The sequence below is a fragment of the Saccostrea echinata genome, unplaced genomic scaffold, assembly GCF_033153115.1.
Source record: "Saccostrea echinata isolate AGI-Se365-2 ecotype Australia unplaced genomic scaffold, CSIRO_AGI_Sech_v1 ptg000054l, whole genome shotgun sequence".
NCBI classification, from domain to species: domain Eukaryota; kingdom Metazoa; phylum Mollusca; class Bivalvia; order Ostreida; family Ostreidae; genus Saccostrea; species Saccostrea echinata.
The window spans coordinates 52,570,603-52,594,399 of record NW_026889803.1 but is presented as its reverse complement, the minus strand read 5'-3'; the positions used below and the strand labels follow the sequence as shown (position 1 = coordinate 52,594,399).

The 23,797-nt window shown below is 33.6% G+C and overlaps 1 protein-coding gene across 2 annotated transcripts in view; it reads left to right on the top strand.

Annotated features, from left to right (window-relative positions):
• Positions 1-12,178, top strand: part of LOC133172426 (SEC14-like protein 2) — a 29,538-nt gene extending 17,360 nt beyond the window's left edge. For both annotated transcript variants that reach the window (XM_061307308.1, XM_061307307.1), the window contains 4 exons: positions 1,991-2,097; positions 6,361-6,506; positions 7,161-7,327; positions 9,509-12,178. In XM_061307308.1, the coding sequence (XP_061163292.1) occupies positions 1,991-2,097; positions 6,361-6,506; positions 7,161-7,327; positions 9,509-9,651 (563 nt within the window). In that variant the 3' untranslated portion in view covers positions 9,652-12,178. The remainder of the gene's footprint in view (positions 1-1,990; positions 2,098-6,360; positions 6,507-7,160; positions 7,328-9,508) is intronic.
• The last annotated feature ends 11,619 nt before the right edge of the window (positions 12,179-23,797 follow it).

Genomic DNA, 23,797 nt, shown 5'->3' with positions numbered 1-23,797 from the left:
GGTTAAAGGTTTTGAAGCAAGTCCATTTGCAAGTAACTATTAGCACTATGTTGACCAATGTTGGAAGGATGATGCATCTTGAGATGCACATAACCAGACATGCTTTGGATGCATTGTCTGACTTAACATTCCTGAATGAGTGACCAGATTAAACTTTCTGGAGCAAGTCCATTCTCAAGAAACTATAAATACTGTGGTGACCAAACTTAAACAGTTGAAGCATCTAGGGATGAACACTACCAGACGTGCTTCGGATGCTCTATCAGACCTACATTTCTTGGATGACTGACCAGGTTAAAATTTTTTGAGCAAGTCACTTCCCAAGTTACTATAAGCCTAAAGCTGAACAAACATGCATAGTTGATGCATCTAAGGATGCACACTACCAGACTTGCTTTGGAAGCTGGACCCACCATTACATTTTCTAGATGAGGGACAAGGTTAACGTTTTAGGAACAAGTTCATTCCCAAATAACTGTATTCCCTATGGTGACCAAACTTGCATTTATGATGCATCTAAGGATGCATACTACTAGACATGTTTCAGATGTTGGATCTGACCTACCTTATTCAAATTATTGACCAGGAGATCTGGAGCAAGTCCATTCTCAATAAACCCAAATCCCAATTGTGACGAACTTGCATGCATGATGCATCCCCATTGGGATGCATGCACTAGAACTTGATTTGAATCCTGGATCTGACCTGCATTTTCAGGAATATTGAATAGTTGAAGTTTTTGGAGCAGATTCATTCCCAATTAACTACAGTAAAACTCAGTTAAACTATAATGAACACAAGCAGGATTGGTTTTTAGTAATCCTCTATTAAATATGCATATTTTGACATTTTTTCTGTAAGGAATATTTATCAATTGATCTATGTGTTATGTTTTAGATATGATACCTCAAATTGAAACAAATAGCACTCTAATACAGATACAGTAAAAAAAAAATCCTTAAAGTATACATAAGGAATTTGAAAGATAGCTTTTTTTTCATTCGACTACTAAATGTATTTAGGAAGTATAAAATACAACATTTACCTTGGAGTTCAAAAGTTTCCGGATGAATTGAGTTTCAAATGTAAATTCTTACAAAATAAATGTCAGTTCAATATTTTAAAAATTGAGATCTTTGAAAATTTGCTATAAAATATGTAAATTTTGTTATTTTTGAATTTGTAGGGGACACAGAATTAGTTCGCTTTAACCATAAATTCGCTATATCCAAGTTCGTTATATCCCAAAAATTTTACAAGGAATTGTTAAGAATTTCTCTGGGGGTTGCAAAAAAACTTCACTATAATCCATAATTCCATGTTCATACTGAGTGAGTTTTACTGTACTGGTTTTACATTAGAAATCAGAATTCTTTCATAAACACTAACTTATTATATAGTGCTGATGTTTATAATTATGTCCTCACAATTAATCCACTATGTGACTCTTAATTAAACTTATATCACTTTTAACAACAAATCTACATCAATCAAAAATACAAATGTAGCTAGCTAGGTCATGCAGTTTTTATCACCATGTCAGAAGCTGTAATATTTTATATGACATGCAGTACAGATGCTAAATTTAAATTCCTACTTGCTATAGATTGAAAAAGGGTATAGTTAACTTTTCTTAAGGATATGGTCATGTTGAAAGTCACGAACTTTGTAAAAGGTAACAAGCAACAAACATGCCAAGCTGTAGTTTTACAAATTGCAATTCATATATATACAATGTACGGTCAAACCTCTTTATCTCAAACTTGATGGGACAGAGAAAAAACTTTGAGATATCCTAGTATTCAAGATATCAGGGTAAAATACTTGAAGAATAAGTTGTTGGGACTTCTAAATCACTTCAACATATCTATGGTATTCGAGATATGTGTGTTCGAGATACCAAAGTTCAACTGTACTTATATATTTTTTATTCCAAGGTATTCCTATTTAAGGATTTTACTCAGTCTCCATGAATGTTTTAATTTTACAGCTAATTATCGTGACACTTTATATCGATACATCTCTCCAGAAGAGCTCCCAGTTTGTTATGGAGGTAAACACACAGATCCAGATGGGGACCCTACATGCAAATCACAGGTATGGGAAACTGTGCCATAAACAAACTGTTCTTAGTTTTTTTTTTTAGCTCACCTGAGCCGAAGGCTCAAGTGAGCTTTTCTGATCACTTTTTGTCCGGCGTCCGTCTGTCTGTCCGTCTGTCTGTCTGTAAACTTTTAACATTTTTGACTTCTTCTCAAGAACCACTGGGCCAATTTCAACCAAACTTGCCACAAAGTATCCTTGGGTGAAGGAGATTCAAGTTTGTTCAAATGAAGGGCCATGCCCTCTTTCAAGGGGAGACAATAAAGAATTAGTGAAAAATTAATAGTATAATTTAAAAATCTTCTTCTCAAGAACCACAGGGCCAGGAAAGATGAAACTCATGTGGAAGCATCCTCAGGTAGTGTAGATTCAAGTTTGTTCAAATCATGACCCCCGGGGGTAGGGCGGGGCCACAATGGAGGATCAAAGTTTTACATAAAAATATATAGGAAAAACCTTCAAAAATCTTCTTCTCAAGAACAGCAAAGCCATGATGAGTCATATTTATATGGAAGCATCCTCAGGTAGTGTAGATTCAAGTTTGTTCAAATCATGACCCCGGGGGGTAGGGCGGGGCCACAATGGGGGATCAAAGTTTTACATAGAAATATATAGGAAAAACCTTTAAAAATCATCTCAAGAACAGCAAAGCCATGATGAGTCATATTTATATGGAAGCATCCTCAGGTAGTGTAGTTTCAAGTTTGTTCAAATGATGACCCTCTGGGTAGGGTGGGGCCACAATGGAGGATCAAAGTTTTACATAGAAATATATAAGAAAAATCTTTAAAAATCTTCTTCTAAAGAACAGCAAAGCCATGATGAGTCATATTTAAATGGAAGCATCCTCAGGTGGTGTAAATTCAAGTTTGTTCAAATCATGACCCCTGGGGGTAGGGCGGGGTCACAATGGAGGATCCAAGTTTTACATAGAAATATATAGGAAAAACCTTTAAAAATCTTCTTCTCAAGAACAGCAAAGCCATGATGAGTCATATTTATATGGAAGCATCCTCAGGTAGTGTAGATTCAAGTTTGTTCAAATCATGACCCGGGGGGTAGGGTGTGGCCACAATGGAGGATCAAAGTTTTACATCGAAATATATAGGAAAAACCTTTAAAAATCTTCTTCTCAAGAACAGCAAAGCCATGATGAGTCATGTTTATATGGAAGCATCCTCAGGTAGTGTAGATTCAAGTTTCAAATCATGACCCCCGGGGGTAGGGTGGGGCCACAATGGAGGATCAAAGTTTTACATCGAAATATATAGGAAAAATCTTTAAAAATCTTCTTCTCAAGAACAGCAAAGCCATGATGAGTCATGTTGATATGGAAGCATCCTCAGGTAGTGTAGATTCAAGTTTGTTCAAATGATGACCCCCCGGGGGTAGGGTGGGGCCACAATGGAGGATCAAAGTTTTAAATAGAAGTATACAGGAAAATATCTTCTGAAAAAGAACTGCAAAGCCATGATTTGTCATTTTGATATGGAAGCAACCTTAGGAAGTGTAAATTCAGTTTTGTTCAAATGATGACCCCCGGGGGTAGGGTGGGGCCCAATGGGGGATCAGAGTTTTACATAAGAACATACAGAAAAAATATTTCTTTTTAAGAACAGAAAAGCTATGTTTAGTCATATTGATATGGAAGCATCCTCAGGTAGTTTAGATTCAAGTTTGTTCAAATGATGACCCCTGGGATAGGGAGAAGCCACAATGGGGGATCAAATTTCTACAAAGGAATATATGGGAAAATTTTTTTTTAATCTTCTCAAGTACAACAAAGCCATTTGTTATATTGACATGGAAGCATCATCAGGTAGTTTAAAATTCAAGCCTCCCCCCTCCCCAGTAATCTTTTCAATACTGAACTGATTTGTGCTTTCACCTATCCAATGTGCTCAGGTGAGCGATGTGGCCCATGGGCCTCTTGTTTAACCTTTCATATTAAATCATCATGCTATTTATTGCACATGCAATCATATATGCAAACTTTGGAGGAAAATATACTTTATTACCCATTGATAACCAAACATGTGACTTTTGAAATATAGTTAGTCAGTTTAGTAACTGTATAAATGGCCAAATTCTAAACAGAAATAAAAAGCATCCCTTATTATGTTATAGAGTAGAATATTAATAGTTTGTAAGTTCAAGATGAATGAATGTTATTTTTCTCATAGGATTAAAAAGAAAATATGAAAACATCAATTATATATCATCGATATATATATATTCAGCTTTTTTGCAATCAATTTTCCCATTCATAATAACACCATGTAAGGGACACATGTGTAGTTCTGGTTATGTATTATAGGGGAGTTTCAACTCTTAGCAGAATTTTGTCATATGAGCAAGTTTGATCATGAAAAAAATCTTTGCTCATAAAGTTTTGGGACAAATCAATATGCCATAGGTTATAAGAATGTCTTATTTCCATATAAGTGCAATCTGTTTAAAAACAAAACAGATTGTACAAACACTTCTAAACATGCAGTTTCACTGACTCAGGAAATTTGTCGACCTTTTATGCTTTCTAATTTCACAAGTGTTTGCAAAATCTGTTAAAACAAAAAACAGCTCTCAAACAGATTATTGCAATATTTTGGAAGCTCTGACATTCTTACAACTGTTGTGCATATTGATTTGTATCAAAACTATAAGCAAAGATGTTTTTTCCCAGTCATACTTGCCTTGTATGACAAAACCCTGCTTCAGAGTTGAAACCCCTATGGTACACAATTGAAACCCTGCATTTCTCCCTTTACATGGTGTTTAATAATTAAATATTGACTGCTTCTTTCAGAACAAGTTTGACATATAAGGCTCAGGGTGACAAGGTTAAACTGGTTCATACTGTTCATAACTGTTTACACTGCCAAGCAAACCCATCTGGCTCCAAAATTGGCTAAAGGGTTATTTAAATCAAAATGTATAATCATTGATTGATTATATCTTTGCTATCCATGTAGGAAATTTGAGCTTGTTACATAACATTGTTTACATTCCGAAGTTGGTGTCTCTCCTGTGTCTGACAACTGTAAATTACTGTAGATCATGACTTATCTCAAACTAAAAGAGTGAAAGTCACTTGTTTTTCAAAACAATCCTCCATCTCCTCGTCCACAAGTCAAGGTGATAAATAAGAAAAACCCTCCCCCTCCCCCTTTTCTTCAATACAAACCCATTCTCCAATTCATTTTCTTTGAAATTCAGTGATCATGAGTAAGCATTAAACTGAATCATTCACTTCTCTGCTTTCAAATTGCTTGACTAAGAAAACTTCCAACAAAAAATAAACAACCCTTCCTCAAGCAAACTTAATGGTTGATACATTTAGAAATATGTACTTTTAATCAGTCTTCCTTGGATCTTTCAAGTGACCTTTGCTTTTTAAATGCTAAATGAAGGTCTGTATGATGAACTTTTATAACTATAGATAATGTATTTTATGGAATATTTAATATAAGTATGAGAATTTGATACATCTATAGATATAGATATAACATTCATTGCTGTGAGCTGTTTAAGATAAGGTTTCCTATTTTGCAACTTTCTAGTTGATTTTAGCAAAAATTACAATAGTGCAACATCTTTCCATTTAATATTACTCTTCTGTCTGATTGTTTACATGTATTCCTTGCTGATGACTTTGTAATGTACACTACAGTCAAACCTCAATTTCTCGAACTTGATGGGGAATGAGGCTAGCCTAAGAAAAACTTTGAGATATCCAATAATTTTGAGATTCTGGGGTTAAAATACATAAAGAAAAAGTAGTTCTGACTTCCAACAGACTCAAAGATATCCATGTTATTCGAGATATATTTGAATGTGTGAAATAACAAAGTTTAACTGTATATTACTTTGCAGTGAATGTGATGTGTTCAAAATGTATTGATGTACATGTAAATATGATTGAAACAGTACATTTTAATGTTTAAAAATTTAAAGTACTATGAGACTATTGTATAGGGCATTTTCATAAATCTCTTTATAGTTTTTAAAGCCTAAAACTTCTTCAAACCATTTTACATATGTGTTTCAATAACTTGATGGGGTATTATAAAATTATACTTCATGTATGAAGTTTAGTTTGTCCTTTAAACTAACTATCTTATTTTTTCTCAGAAATGAGGATTTACCATTTCATGCACTGACAGATGAACAAATTTCAGTTATACATATACTTACTTATAGCTCATAAATAAAAAAAATTCAATTTCACACTCAAATTAAAACTTATTATTTTTTCAGATTGGACAAGGTGGTGATGTACCAAAGTCTTACCACAAACAACAGATGCTTTCAGCAGAAATAGATAATGCGGTGTGTGTGACTGTGGGGCGTGGTTCCTCCCTACAAGTTGAGTGTGAAGTTCCTGTCAAAAACAGTGCCATTAGGTATTATATAAAGACTCACTAAAATAATGGCATATATAAATATATATATTGAAGAAGGAATTTTTGGCCAACAAATACATGTATTAGCACTGTGTTTTCAAAACTTTATTGACAATTATTTAAGCCTAGAGGTTTATGAGTAGCTGCACTTAATTGTATTGATGTATGTACTCTACCTTTTTTATTGGCATAAAAAAGTACAAATTTACAAATTAAGTATTTTTTCTTACTAGGTTACAGCACAAATTAGGTTTAGTAGAAATGAAGACTTCCAATGCCATTTACCTTCTAACAAACAAATTAAATTGCAAGCTAGTGTACAAAACCAAGTTTTCATCAATATGTTAAAGTACATGCTATACATACAGTGTGAAAATAACAATCCTGTATTGATGTATTCCATGCATGGTAATTGTGTTGACAGCATTCAGTTTACATGTATTCTTTAGAAGAAGATTATTGGATTCACAACAGTCAAATGTGTGGCAGTGTATTTTGCATGCAACAAAGAAATAACGCTGCACATAATTGAATAACAAACATGAGCATTTCTCTGGTCAAGAAATAAAAATTTCATTTCCAAAACAAAAGTAAGCAAAGTTTGGACATGCAACTACTGGGATAATAGAAAAAAATTATATACTTGATCTGTAGATGGCAGTTTTCCACCCAAGGATTTGACATTGGATTTGGTGTGTATCGGCGTACAAAAGATGAGAGACAGAAAGCCAATGAGATGGAGGAGGTTCTCCCCAGTCAGAGAGTCAATTCTCACCTGGTGCCAGAGGATGGAAGTGTTACCTGTACAGATGTAGGAATGTGTAAGTATCCTGTACAGAAGTAGGAAAATGTAAACATCCTGTACAGATGTAGGATTGTGTACATTGTACGTACCCTTAACAGAAACTATCCTAAACAGAAGTAGGAATGTGTAAATATCGGTACAGATGTAGGAATGTGTAAGTACCCTTATCAGAAACTATCCTGTGCAGAAGAAGGAATGTGTAAATATCTGGTACAGATGTAGGATTTTGTAAGTTACCTTAACAGAAACTATCCTGTGCAGAAGAAGGAATGTGTAAATATCTGGTACAGATGTAGGATTATGTAAGTACTCTTACATGTTAGACATATTGTACTTTAAGAATTTCAGCTGTTTATTTTCAAAACCTTTCAGCTAAATATTTTGGACACTAAGAGGATTAGAATCATCAAACCTTGCCAGTTGATGCATCTATGGGCCTCAGGGTATCAACTAAGAAGTAGAGCATAGTAACCTTATTGAACTTTTAGGTCACCTGGTGACCTGTTGTTGTCTATCATTGTGTACAACTGAACAAATTTCAACCAATTTTGGCTTTTAGCAACTATGGGTGAAGGGGAACAAAAATGGTGAATTTCATGGTCCTATCTTTTCTGCCCCTTGGTATTAGGCAGACAAATTTAATCCAAAGTTATGATGAGCAAGAGTGCTTCTTCCAAAATTATGAAATTCATGGGCCCTGGGTCAGGGATTCTGGAGATAGTGCAGGGCTCTATTGATCATACAGTGAAAATGCTCTAATTCTTTCAACATGTTCCTGGGTATTAAGCAGATCTAAACTAAGTGCATGGTTTTGATGAGTAAGGGTGCCTCTTTCAAAATTATGAAATTCATGGCCCCTGGGCAGGGATAAAATATTAATGGTTGTCCAATTACCAGTGGCAAGTAAAATCTCAGTTTGGGCAATTGAAACTCTCATTGTACAGGTCACAGTGACCTGCTTGTTTGAATTTGGTCCTTATTTGTTGTCTTTTTTTTTTAACTTTAACACTTAGAAGTTAAATCTAAATAGTTTATGGATTGCAGGTCCTCAGAATATGGTGGCCAAGTATTAGCTATTGAATTCTTTTTCACAACATTTTAGCTAGATATCTTGGATATTACCGATAAAATTATTAGAATCACCAAACTTTCTCAGTTGATGCATTTTGTGGCATTACAATGGGTTGATGTCGAAGTAGGTCACAGTGATATACTTTCTGAATTCATTTTCAAATTGTTTAAGATGAGTGTCTTCAATACCTTGAAACCAAGGGTATCTTGTCAGTTGATGTAACTGAAAACTTTGGGGTTTGTCAACAAAAAGTAGGTCACAGTTACTTAACTTCAGTAGCTATTGAATTCGTTTTCACAACATTTTAGCTAGATATCTTGGATATTACCGATAGTATTATTAGAATCACCAGACTTTCTCAGTTGATGCATTTTGTGGCATTACAATAGGTTGATGTCGAAGTAGGTCACTGTGACCTACTTTCTGAATTTTGAAATTTTTAACCTACCTGTATTTACATTCTAAACAGTTATGATATAAGGTCACCAAATGTAGAAAGTTGATGCACTTTGGGGCTTAGGGATGTGTCAACCCAAAAGCAGGGTGACCTACGTACATTTTAAGTTTAGTTATTATTTATTGACAGATCCTTTTAGCTTGAATAATAATTAAGAAGTCTTGGATCATCAAACCCTGTTAATTGATATGCCATTTGGCCTAGGGATATGTTGACCCATTAGTATGTCACAATGACAGTATTGTGCAATTGATCAGAAGAGCAATTCTAGGTCAATGGGCCTGTTGTCTAGGTCAATTTCAATGGAGGAGCTGAAAACATCATATCATTATCTTAATAAAATGTGTGTTTTTCAGCCCTGTCATTGGAATTGACCAAGGCCTTGATTATTGACCTTGAAATTACTTAGTAATCTATCATAACTACCAATTTCAAGTTTCATGTTAAGATACACTAGACATTTTGGCAAAGATGTGATCACAAGGGAAAAGTATGACTTTATAACAATTTGAGTGTACAGTTTTGAAAGAAAGACAAGAAAATTGTGTGCAACAAATGGTGACTGTAGACCAGAGCATCTACTTATAAAGAGTTGCTGCTTGATTTATAGGTGACCCCTTTTGGTTGCTGACTGATTGCTTAGTTTGTTTTTCATTTTTGTTTTGCAGATATTCTTCGATTTGATAATACATTTAGCTGGACAAGAAGTAAGAAAATTCACTACCTTGTAGAAGTTCTAGAACCAGACACTGAAGACTTTACCAATCCCAATGCCTCTAAGGCCAGCTTCAAAGTCAAACATCAATGTTAGAATGGTCTAAAAGTTCTCAAAATAAAGTAATCTTGTCAAATGATGTAATACTTTAGATTATGAGCCAATGAAAACAAGAGAGAGAGTTATAAAAAATGTTTTTAGGTTTGATTTTATGTATTTTAAACTTAGTTCTTCTTCTTCAGTAAAGAAGGTCATAAACAGTGCCAAAGATCAATATCTAATTATGTTTAATAGTATGAATATAAATGATAATACATGTCATATATTTAGAATTATGAAAGATATATCTAAAATAAGCACTTTTAAATGCTGATTATGATGTGTACTTTGAACTCTTGAGGGAAAAAAAGTCACATCTGTGTAATTTTATAAAAAGGGTTTTATTCTCTGATTTATTAATTTAGAGATACATGTATACACATAATTGCTCAATTCAGTAGTCCCATTAGTAAAAAAAAATATTTAGGTACTCAATAGTTTAACCTTTTCATCTTTTAATTCCAAAAAAATGGTCTGATCTGATATTTGTCAATGCTTAAATTCAGTTATTAAAAAGTAAAAATGTTTGATAATTAAAAAAAAAATTAAAAACTTTTCATCATGATCTGTAAAACATTAGCATGATTCAGGAATTTTTTTACTGAAGGATTCAAATAAGGGAATAAAAGCTTTACTATTCAAATTGACAGAAAATGTGTTGAAATTTCATTTTGGCATTATGTGTTTCTATAAAGTACAGATATGCACACAATTAAAGTGAATTACTATTGCAAGTCCCTGCTTAACCTGCTGCAAGTTATAGGGAAAAATCATTTAAGTCCCCTGTTATATTTTTTATTTCATTCATCTAAAATATGCCACGTATTTGTAATTTGTTTTATAATTTACCTCTTCTGTTGTATTTTATTTGATTTGTTGTTCAAAGTTTTTTTTTATTTTACCTTAAAACTACCTGTATACATAACAATGCTCAATTTTAATTTATGTTAAAAAATTACGTTCTCTAGGAAAGTTGCATCAATTTGAATATGCACAGAGCTTGCATTAATTAGCATATTATTTTTTGTATGCAAAGGCAAAAGTTTATATATATACAGTGTATATATATTTGACACTTGACACTGTTATACAAAAAGTGAAAAAGTGACACTGTTATACAAGAAGTGAAACTTTGCTGGATGGTCACTCTTAGTGTCATATTAAGCCTATTTTAAATGCACCAGTAAGATTTTCTAATCAAAGCTTGTCTATTGCACATGTAATTTGGTTTGTTGTTTGTAAACGTTTACATGTTTGGTCTCTTGGGAACCTCGAGTCAATTTCAACCTCATGCATTCAGCACATTAGCACATACACAGGTGCATGTATCAAATTCAGGGCTGAATTCCCTACCAAGGATTAAGTATTTGAAATAATGAAACTATTACAGGTTGAGATGTTTGGAAACTTCTCTTTGCTAGAGCATCCTGGTCTGAAAAAGAAAAAAGACAAACAGCCTATTTATATAGCTTAAGGAGGCTGGGGGGTCAACAAATTAACCATCAGATATAACTTAATTTTTTAGATATGATATCTTAAGCTGTCAACTATCATTTGGCAAATAAAAATTTCATACATTTTAGTTTTAAAATTTGATCATTTTTGTATATCTTTATATGGAGCTCTTCTTCTAAAGGAGATCAATATAGTCTGAAAATGGCCACAACCACCCAGCCCTCTTAAATTAAATTTTCTCCATTACCCTGGACCGTAATGGGGTGGTTTTAAAATTTCAAAACGTATTTATACATGATGATTTTTAAGGGGGTGGGGGGTTGTGATATTTTTTTGTTTGTAATAAACTTATAGATGTATAATTAAATATAATGTCCAGTTCTGATTAAAAAATTATATTTAATTATATATTTTTAGTTATGCTCCAAACTATACTGTCATTTCCTAGCACTGTCTATTGTACAATCATTTTCTTTTAAGTGATTCTGTTTTCACAGTATAGCATATAGTATTAGTATTGAAGAGACCAATGAATTAATGTCCACCAAGAAATGCAATTTTTCACATATTTTACAACTCAACAATTCTTCATCCATGAAATCAAATCCTCATAAACCCATATTTTTTCCTCAAACCACAAAAAATTTGCCCCCACAAACATGTGATTTTACAGTGCTATAATGCATGTTATTTTTACACTATTTAAAAGAGTTGTTTTGATACATGTAATTATATTTCAGTCTAAGTAATACTGATTGTATTTTTAAATCTTACAAAATTAATGTTATTGCATATAGTGCATATGTAGTGAAATTAAATGTGATATTAATGAAATAGATAGAAGAATCGATTAAATATTTTATTTCAAGATTCTTTTCTTTCTTATACCTATGTACCTATGCTCAGATTCCTATCAACATAACCTGTGAATAAATATCAGTATTTATGGTGCACTTAACAAAGCAAACTGATTTTTTTTTTCTTTTTGCCAGTGTTATGTTACAGTGTAAATTTGTTGACATTACAAGAAAATTTTCATCCTGAGTATAAATAGATTTTGCAGTATACACCATGTTTGTTTGTTTTTGCTTTGTTTGTTTGTTTTTTTGTTTTTGTTTTGTTTTTCTTCTTCGTTTTTTTAGGTCACGTAAGCTTTTCTGTGTGGAATTTGTCAATTGTCATTAACTCATTATCATTTATATTTTTGTCTTCTTCTCCAAAAGCAATGATCCAATGTCAATCAAACTTTACCCAAATATGCTTGAGTGAAGGAAATTTAAATGTAGTAAAATTCAGATGAAGGGTCCACCCCCTTTCAAAGGGGAAGAAAAGGCAAACAAATTACAGGGGTCATTTAAAAATCTCGAGAACCTCTGGGCCAGAGAAGATAAAACTGTTTCAAAGCTTGCTGATTTTGTGTAGATCTTTGACCCTGGGGTAAGGGTAGGGCCTCAGTAGGGGATGAAAGTTTTACATGGGAATAAATAGGGGGAAAAAATGGTTGATTTTTTTCCTCAACAACAGGAATGATAAATGATACTGATGTGAAGTTGTAATCTATATCAAAGTATCCCTCCGATTCTCATTAGTTGCATTGTGATGAATTCCTGTTTCTTTGCATTGTTCCCTTCGGTTCTCAGTAGGTCATGTGACAATAAGAGTACATATATACTTAGACAGTCGGGTTGATTAGTGTTTGGTACTGACGGCTGATGTTATAAGACAGTTTAGAATAGAAGAATTAGACGTGATAAATACTGTAAGTGATACCTGAATAAAGTCTTACGTGCCTGAAATAGGCACTTAGGTAGTGAATAATTATTATATATACTGTATTAAGGTTCACAAACCCTCTGTTCACTCAAAATGTTGCTTTAACTCATATGATTTTCCAAAAGAAAAGTATTTTATAAGTAAAATACAAACAATTGTATCATGGGTTGCGGGCGAAATTGGACAAAAAAGACATTTTCTAAAAGAATAATAGACATGTCATTAAGTGTTATCTTATGAGAGTATCAGTGAACTTTAAGAAACAGTTTTGGCTGAAGGTCAAAAGTTAATGCGCTTCAAGTCTTGGAAGGCGCGTGCGCTAAAGAGAAACGGTAGAGATATTGTAAATATTGCTGATTCAAATCTATGATTGAGATCTTTAATTTTTTACTTGATTCAATTGTTTAGATAGAACAGCTACATCCCATAAACGAACCCGGAAACGTTACATAGATATTTTGGCAGAGGAGGGATTCGGCAAATAATAAAAGTAATAGATATTTTGAATTGGTTAAAGTTTTATGTTATTATTGCTTTGTAAATTATGAGCGCGATGGAAGAAATGCTCAATGAGGAAATATCTTTTCTTGAAAAGAGCTGTTGGCGATTGCGCTTTGAGATAGAAAAGCAATCTACACCAGTTGCTACAAATTAATACCCCTGGTACATTGACCAATGCGAGACTCTGGCATTGCAACAATGGTTGGTGATAGCGCACAGCAAGAAAATTAGCCTGTAGAAGGAGAGACACATGCACAGCAATCGGAAAACCCTGGGAAGGAGTATATAGACAGATGGTGTGACAGTAAGAAGAAAAATGGCGCAGCGAAATTTGACTTCTGGACCAAATGCACCCCTTTTGACAACAGATTATGCTGCGAGTGAGCAACAATATGAAGCGACGGTTCCATTGTCTATTAGAAAACACCCCGCATTTTGTCAAATGCGCATCAGCATCCAGTTTATGTGTTGAATGAGATTCTTGTGCATTCTCCTTTTCAATTTCCACTGAGTATGCATTCTCAACTACCATTGCAAGCGCAATATCGAGTTAGGCCTGCTGCACAAATAATAAGTAAATAATAAATAAATAATAAAGAATCACCTCGTGAGAGTCAGGAACAAAATAAAGAATCCCCCCCCCCCCCAGACTGTTCCGCAGTACAACAGGCAAATAACGAAGCTACAAAGTGTAATGTAAAGCCTGCGACATTTGACGGAAGTCATTCGTGGATTGATTACAAGTCTCATTTTGATGCTTGCGCAGGAATTAATAATTGGTCCAACAGAGAAAAGGGACTCTATTTATTCGTCTCATTACTACAAGGTGCTGCTCAATGATTGCTTGTGAATATTTCTTCAGAGACTGGTCAGCAGTACGAATTATAGGTTAAAGCGCTTGAGGAGAGATTTGCACCGCTAAACCAAACAGAACTTTACTGCGCCAAAGTAAAAGAGAGACATCAGCATCAGAGACTTTGTCAGAGTTGGGACAAACTATCAGAAGACTCGCTTGTTTGGCTTATCCCTCGGTATCAATGGAAGTAAGAGAAACGCTTGGAAAAGAGGCTTTCATAGATGCACAAGCAGATTCTGAAAAGTGCTTGCGCATCAAACAAAGTAGGCCTAAAAATTTAATCGAGGCTATTCGGTTCGGTGTTGAATTGGATGCATATTACAGAACTGAAAAGTGGGGTCACAGTCACACTGTAAATTTCATGAAACCTACAAGAAAGACGGATCGCATTCAAAAGATTTACATGAATTGATGCAAACACTTCAGACGAAGTTAGAATCATTAGAAAAGCGCATTCAAGAGAAAGGTACCAGGGGCCTGTTGTACAAAAGAACTTACGACTAAGACCAAAAATTAATTCTGCTTGTAACTTTTTAATTCACTTCATGTTGAAAATGGTTTTAATCTTTTTAAAAGGAATGTAGTAAGATATTTTTACGTAAGCAATTTTAAACAGATTCATTAATTTTGCAAAATTTTACAATCAACTGAAGTTTTTGTCTTGTTCTTTTGTAAAACGGACCCCAGTAGAGTAAGTCAAAATGTCCCTGGGAGACGTAGATTTGCTAACAGACGGAATAGTGAAAATGTAAAGTGCTACTATTGCTCCGAGTAGGGACATATTTGTAGAAATTGTCCCAAATTGATGAAGAGAAGAGAAACTGCTGATGAGTGCAATGGTCATTTCGCAAAGTGCAATGTGAGTAGAATTAATTCGTAGTAGGAAAAGACCTAGAAGTATTATTGAGAATGTAGGGGCAGGCAACTTATGTGAAGAAGAAGGCATTTTCATAGATGTTGAAGTGAATAGCGTGAAAACCAAATTTTTGATTGATACTGGCGCATTCTTTACTGACTAAGAGAATATATGATCAGCTGACAGACAAACCCATATTAGAAGATAATGGGTAAATAATAACGAATGCTGGTGGATCAAAACTTTGTCAGTTTGGGATAGGCCAATACATCATACAAATAGGAAAATCAAAGAAGAATGCTGTTCAAAGTGAAAGTGGCAGATATCGCTGTCGATGGAATACTTGGACTAGATTTCTTAAAAGCTTGTAATGGAGCAATAGACCTTCGATCAAGCTCTTTAAAGTTGAATAATGAAGAATGTCGATTTTTATGGGAAGGTACGCTAATCTGCTACAGAGTTACAACAAACTCTTACGTGTGCATTCCACTTAGAAGTGAAGCAAGCAAAAGTCCCGGGAGAAAATAAATTCGGTAGTGCAGACTACTTGGTTGAGGCAGAGAAGTAGGTCGCATATTAGTTAAGGGAAATAATACTGTGCCTGTATACCTCTTGAATGTCACAGACGATGTTCAACAAATTTGTAATTAATGGTACTCTTATTGCAAAAATGATTGCAGTGGAAGAGCAGAAAGCTCCTGTTAAGGATGTGAATAAGAATGCTTTAGAACTACGAATTGATTGAAAGAATTGCTAAACAGGTGCAAAATAAATATGTTTTCGTCGCAGTTGTCGAAGTAGAAAGATATCTACATGAACATCAGGATTTGTTCGCAACCTCAAATTATGATTTAGGGCGGACCAATGTAGTGAAACGCAAAATAACTACTGAGCATACAACACGTCCTATTAAGCAAGCAGATAGACGAATTCCTCTCCATTTATCCAATGAAGAAGTTAAACAGGGCGTTCATCAGTATATATCTGGATGTGAAAAGTGTACTAAGCGAAAAATCCAAATCTTAAGCAAAGAGATGCTATGCAGGTTGTATGATCCGGTACTCCCATAGAAAGAATTGCGACAGATATATCATGTGAGATGCCGGAAACAGATAAAGGGAATCGCCATATACTGGTAGTGTCCAATTACTTCACGAACTGGACAGAGGCATTCGCTCTACCAGATATGGAACCGAAACTGTAGCACGCACAATAATGGAACAGGTACTATAGTAATTGCTAGACTTGGTGTGCCTTCAATAATACATTCTGATCAAGGTCGTCAATACGAGAGCAATTGTTTTCTGAAATGTGTCGGTTACTAGGAATCAAGAAAACACGTACTAGCTACCATCTTAAATCAGAGGGGATGGTAGAGCGATTTAACCGGACATTGCTCTCTATACTGAGTACCTATGTCAAGAAAACCATCGTGACTGGGTTCTTAATCTCCCTTACATACAAGGGGCATTTGAAAAAGTTCTGAGAACTGTATGATAAATATTAATCGTTTAGCGGAATTTAATGAATTTGGTATCATTGAAAAGTCTTTAAAGATCAGAAAAATATACACATATTGTGACGTCACTGTAATTTTTATGACGTAATAACTCCGAAAATGCCGTCAGAATATCGTTTGTTTAGCATATTAACCATAAAAATGACGTAAAAGAGACACTATTTCAGCGAAATAAAAATTTTTAAGTCAACTTTTGCTCATTACTTGGATGCACGCTAACGGACACAACTGTCAGCTGGGAGAATGTTTACGTAGACTACAGTCTATCATTTGGAGTTTTATTCAGGACCTCCAATAGTTCTGAGGTGGTTTCAAGAGTGTGTCAAACATAGCATGTTATTATCGAATTTCGCTCAAAATATTGCGTAAAAAGGATGTTGCTGTGAGAAAATGACTAAGTTGACAATCACAAGAGAATAGTGGACGGTGTTAAAGAATTTGCTGGCATTAATTTGTCAGGTGTTTTAACCAATTTTGCGGGATTGATGAAAAAAAAAATGGCGGCAGCGGCAAGCAGCAGCTGAACTGCGCGCGTACTGGCGAATCAGAAACACATGGTGTATTTGACCTTATGAAGCTTATTTAGAGCACTATTTCAAGAACAAGTAAGACATTGCTATTTAGAGATACTTATATTATCTTTACCATGGCTCAAAAAGGGATTTTCAAAGAAAGTTCGGTGGAAGTTCACGAAACACGTGACAGTAAACAAATAACTTTTGATCTGAACAAAAAAAGTGTTTTGTACTGGAGAAGAGCATTGCTAAATAGATACTTTTTAGACCTAGGAGATAATGAGAATGTGAATGTTGAATGGTCAGACTTTGATAAGAAACCCTCGCCATTATCTCTGAAAGACGAGAAGCACCCGTTTGAGGAAAAACTACCACACCCGGCACTTGCAAAATCTATCGTTCAAATAAAAACGAAAGATGTGAAAATTAATACAATTACATTGTATTATACCACTAATCCTTGCCTAGTACAGGGAAATATGTGTCAAAAATGGATACAAAAAGAATTTGAACAAATTCGGAATACCATTGATACATGTACAAAGGGAAGTAACCCCCAAAAACTGTTTGACAAAAAAAATCAGAAAATTGCCCTCTCTTAAACTGCCCAACCTAGATGTCGGTGGAGAATCGAATTTAACTGAAAAACCAACTCTAGATGATAGTGAGTATACAGTTCAAAATGAGAGTCGATCCACAATTCTGGACGATAGTCAATCTACACTTTCTAATGACAGTCAGTCTACAATTTTAGATGAAAGTGAGACATTGCTTAAAGGATTCGATCAGATCGTTGATAATATAGAACCAGAAGTTGATGTTTCAAAAGAACTTGAAGTGAATAACAAAACAAATGAAAAAGATGAACTAACTATGTCTGTAATATTACATGCTCTTCACAAGATGGAAATGAAGCTAATTGAGTGTCATATGAAATACAATGAAAAAATATACGCATTAACAGAGACAGTTCAGAGATTAGAAAAGAAACTAGACAAAACTTCTGAAGAAGAGCGTGACAGTCCAGTCTTGAGAAAATTAGACCAAGCAAATGAAAGAGAGCTGAAACTTGAAAAAATGTTAAATCAAAACAACGCTACAACTGAACAAGTTAAGCAGAGAATACAAGTTATTGACATAAAAGTGAACAATTTAGAAAACAAGCTTGACGAGGCAGCAAAATTAACAGCACAGAAAACTTCACAGGAAAAGGAAAGTACAGTGGACTCAATAAAAGATCATGCAGACAAAAGTAAGGTTCATTATGTTTCCAGTGATGATGAGATAAGTAACGATCACTCTGTTCCAAAGAGACAGAACCAGGCTTCTCCTAAACTACCTATCGAGAAGGCAAATCATGAAAACGATATCTGGATAGTGGGGAGTTCAATTGTTGTCTGACGTCATGGCGTCAGACAGTATTAGATTTAGCCAAGGCTTGTTGGTCAAGTCGTTCAATAGAATTCTTGTGATAACTTGATCTTGGAAACTTCATACTATCTTAACTATCAATTGGAGATTATGAGAAGTAAAAGAAACATGCTAAACACCCAAACAAACTATGCAAAGCATTGGACCTGATGTCATTATTATATCACATTATACATTACAGGTTACATATTACATAACATTTAGCCATTCTCGAATTCATCTCCAGCAAAACAGCAGGAGTGAAACTGGCCAGGTCAACACTAGTCGAATATCTTTATCAGATTAACTAATGGATGTTTATTTTCAATACATACTTAGCCTCTCTACCTTTATAATTTTAACAAATTCGAAACATATTCATGACTTGCAAACATTTGATTTATTTATAGCTTTAAAAAATCAAAGTGAAAAATAGATGTTGCACGTTAAAAGATGTTAGCTCATTTTTAACACATTTATTTTTTTAATTAAATATTTTATAATTTTCAAAACTGTTCAACTATTGATGTCTACGTATACATTTTTTATGGGTTGTAACTTTTTTTCAAAAGCACCGGTTATAATGTATCCATGAACAGCCGGGCCCGTTGGAATAAATTTTACAGTGGCGGTGGTGGTGGTGGTGGGGGGGGGTGCACAGCCAAACATTTTCAGATTAGGGTGGGCACTATCGAGGAAAAATTCCTTACCGAGCATATAAAAGATATATCAGACGTTATATTACTAACATGGTTTAGGGTACACAATTTAAGCATAAAGTAGCTATCTATATAAATCATCAAAATTATTGGGGGTACTGTCCCCGAATCCTTCCCCTCCCCCAATTCCTACGGCCATGGAAAAAAAAAGAAATTACAAGTAATATAGTTTATATGGAACAAATTTGTGTCCAAGTTTTATTCTATGTTGATGCCACTTAATTGAACTTTTGTTTCTTAGCAAAATAATTTATTTCTGGACTCGGAATCATGTCGATAACATTGGATTTGACTTTTCTTGATTCTAATTTTGCGTAATAAATTTTTGCTCACGTCAGACGAGCTTTTTAGGAAAGCTAATACTTGTACGAGACTTAAAACCAAAACTTATCTACAAGTACAGGAATACCAAAGTTACAACCCTTAGAGACAAAACTATTTATGGGGCAATGAAATTCTTAGAGGAGGGAAAAGTGAAAGCTCAGGTGATCACATTACAGATTGGATCTAATGATCTTGAAAATAAAGATCCAGATGAAGTTATTCAGGATTTTGAAGCCTTGATACAGAGGACACAACAACTTCTACCAGAGAGTGAAATAGTTGTAAATGAAATATTACCAAGATTCTATGAAAATACAGCCCAATCTAGGATATATGAATCAAGGAGAGAGAAGTTTAATGCTGTGTTGAAGGATCTATGTGCAGAGAAGGGGGTGAAATATGTAAGTCACAGCAACATATCCCACATCCATTTATTTGATGGCATACATCTAAATAGACACATCGGAACTAGTCAATATGTGCAAAATATCAAGGAAATTGTGAATCCTATAATAGGTGTGAAAAATGATCATTTTGCTAACACCTTGGAAAGAAGCCACCCATTTACAGAACAGATTGGGAAGAGAACATTGGAAGACATTTATTCACATAAGGATTCCTCCTTTAACAAGTCTAGTTCCTTCCCCTACCAACGTCGTCAAAATACAATACCTCGAACCTGGACTGGAAGGTTTCCGAACCATTATCATAGCTCTAGAAATTATGGTGAAAAGAGGGGCTCATACTATCGCGAATCGAACAGAATTCCAAACAATATCGATGTGAGACTTTTACGGTTAGCCTTGGGACTGGACTATAATTAATCCATAATTATGAGTTGTGCTTACGTTGTAACTAAAAAATATGGCTATGACATACATATATACATGAATTACATGAATGTATACCATATACCCACTATTACTCTGTTATTTGTAATGATGTATTGATCAACAAAGCATGTATTTTACTCATACACGTAACATGCACATAATGTTATTTGTAGTTAATATTTCATTTTTCCTATATATTAGACTACATGTTATCTAGTAATACACTTGTTCAAAGTTTTTACTTTTCATATGTACAGGGGAACTAATCTAGGTTTCATCATTTTAAAGTGTACTTCTTTCTTTCATATGTAAAACTAGGGAGATTCTTTTTATGTGTAAAATTTGTACACAGGGGATGCATTTACTGTATTATTACATGTTCTATATGTATATCGATGACAATATTTCTTAGTGTATGTGGACTTGAAAGTGTATTATTACTTATTACATAATTTTAATAGATGCACCAATGTTTCATGATTGTGCCATATAGTACTGAAGAATATTTGCATTAAGTGATGCATATACACGATTTATCAATATCATCTTGGAATGTTCAAGGCTTGGGATACAAATGCAATGAAGATTTTTTTCTATCATTTCTGAAACATGACATCAATATACTTCTTGAAACTTGGAAAGGTACTGATCCTAATATTTCTATACCACAATATAATATTTTACAAAAATGTAGAAAGAAGAAAAAAGATCTAAGAGATTTAGTGGTGGAATCATCATTGCATAGAAAACTATATAACGTAAGGGAATAACTGAAATCAAAGATGCAACATCTTCAGAAAATAGATTATGGTTGAAACTAGACAAAACTTTTTTTAATTTTTCAAAAGATCTTTATGTGTGTGCTTTTTATATCCCACCTGTGAACTCTGTCTACTACAATGATGATTTTTCTGAACTAGAAATTGAAGTATCAAAAGTATTATCTAAAAATAACTGCAATATTCTTATACTTGGAGATTTAAATGCACGAATTTCAGATCATGATGACTGTATTATTAATGATAATTGCTTATCTACAAACTTAGAAGACCTATTACCAGATGACTATAATGTTGATCATGATATTCCTAGATTCTCAGTAGACAGAGTCTTTAATGCTCAGGGTAGACAATTACCAGATTTTTGCATTGCCTCCCAGGTTCGTATTTTGAATGGTCGATTTGTTGGCGATTCTGTGGGTAATTTTACTTGTTATAAACCTAATGGAGCTAGTACTGTTGACTATGCTTTGGCCGATGTGGACCTTTTAAATAATATAAATTTTTTTCAAGTATCTGATCCCACATATTTATCAGATCATGCTCAAATATCTGTGTATATTCAGTGCAATAAGCTAAATAGTGAAGTTACTTCTAGCTCAAGAGCTTTACAGTTGAAATTTCTGAAATACTCGTATAAATGGGAAAATATTTCAAAAACTAAATTATTAGATGCTATGTCTGATCCAAAATTATTAGAACAAATTTTATCTTATGAAAATACAAATTATCAACAAAATGCAGAAGGTATAGATAAAGCTACAGAAGCACTGAATTCAATTTTACAAGATTTAGCAATGAAATCTTGTAAAATCATCAATTGTAAGAAAAAAAAGGCTAAGAAAAAAAAACCCATGGTTTGACACTCAGCTTAAAGATTTGAAAAAAACTGTGACAATGTTAGGAACTTAGATGAAAAATGAACCTTTTAATTAAAAAATTAGGCATGATTATTTTACTCACTGTAAAAAAATGAAAAAAATGGTAAAACAAAAAAAGTATTCATTCCAGAAAGAATTATATGATAAATTATTGAATTGGAAAGAAACAAACCCCAAACAATACTGGGAAGTGCTTAATTCTCTCAAAGGAAATAAAAGCTCTAATAATACAGCAGACATATTAGTTAACATCAATAAAGTTATAAACCATTGTAAGACTCAAGGTATATGTAAAAAAAAAAAAAAAACAATAAAGAGTTTCAGAAAAGGATTGAAGATCATGTAACTCAGTATAGAACTTTTTTAGAAGAAAACCTAATTACTGACCAACCATTTACCATCACTGAAGTTAAGAACTTAATTCATAAGCTTAAAATCAATAAAAGTGCAGGACCAGATCTTATTCCAAATGAAATATTATAACATAGCTCAGTGGTTACTTGTAAATCTATAGATAAACTATTTAACTTAATATTGCATACTGGAGAATACCCATCGGCATGGAGAAAATCATTCATTGTTCTAATCTATAAATCTGGAGATAAGAATGACCTAAATAATTACAGAGGCATCTCACTTCAGAACTGCATAGCAAAACTTTTTAGTGCTACACTTAATAAAAGATTAATGATACATTATGATAAATTATTCTCAAAACAACAATTTGGCTTTAGAACAGATCACAGAACAACAGACAGCCTTTTTGTTCTTGAAACTTTAATAACAAAATATATTGTTCGAAATAAAACAAAAATATATGCATGCTTTGTAGATCTGCGCAAAGCGTTTGACACTGTTTGGCATAATGGCCTTTTATACAAATTAATGAACAATCAAATTGGTCAAAATTTTTTTAAAGTTATTCAAAGTATGTACAGATCATGTGAATCAGCTGTTAAATTTGAGAACACTCATTCCAATTATTTTAAACTTGATAGAGGGGTAAAACATGGGGATAGTCTAAGTCCAACATTATTCAATTGTTTTATTAATGATCTACATGACACATTTGATCAGTCATGTGATCCACTTATTCTCAAACACACACATGTATCTAGTTTAAGCTTTGCAGATGACCTTGTTCTGCTCTCAGAGTCCCATACTGGTTTACAGAATACACTGAACAAATTGCAGAATTATTGCTTAAATTGGCAACTAACTGTTAATACTACAAAAACTAAAGTTTTAACTTTTCAAAAAATATATAAACCAACTCCTGTTTTTTATTATGATAATCACCCTCTTGAAGAAGTAAAAGAATGTAATTTCCTTGGAACAATAATTGATCACAAAGGTAGTTTAAACAAAGGAGTACTAGAGCTGTCTAAGAAAGGTTTAAAAGTAATATTTTCCCTAAGAAAAATCTTCTTCAATTTCACACAATTACCTGTGAATTTGTCTTGTAAATTATTTGACACTCTTATTCGCCCTATTTTATGCTTTAATAGTGAAATCTGGTTTATGGATGATTATCTTCCTTCATACAGAGCAATACTTAGAGCAATGAAAAATAACAGCTCATGTGATAATCTCGCTTTACAAGAAAAATCTATGAAAAAGTACATGCTAGATATTGTAAAACAGTTCTAAGACTCAACAAAACAGCATGCAACATTTCATCATTGTGTGAACTAGGTAGACTTCCAGTTTCTTCTTTTATTA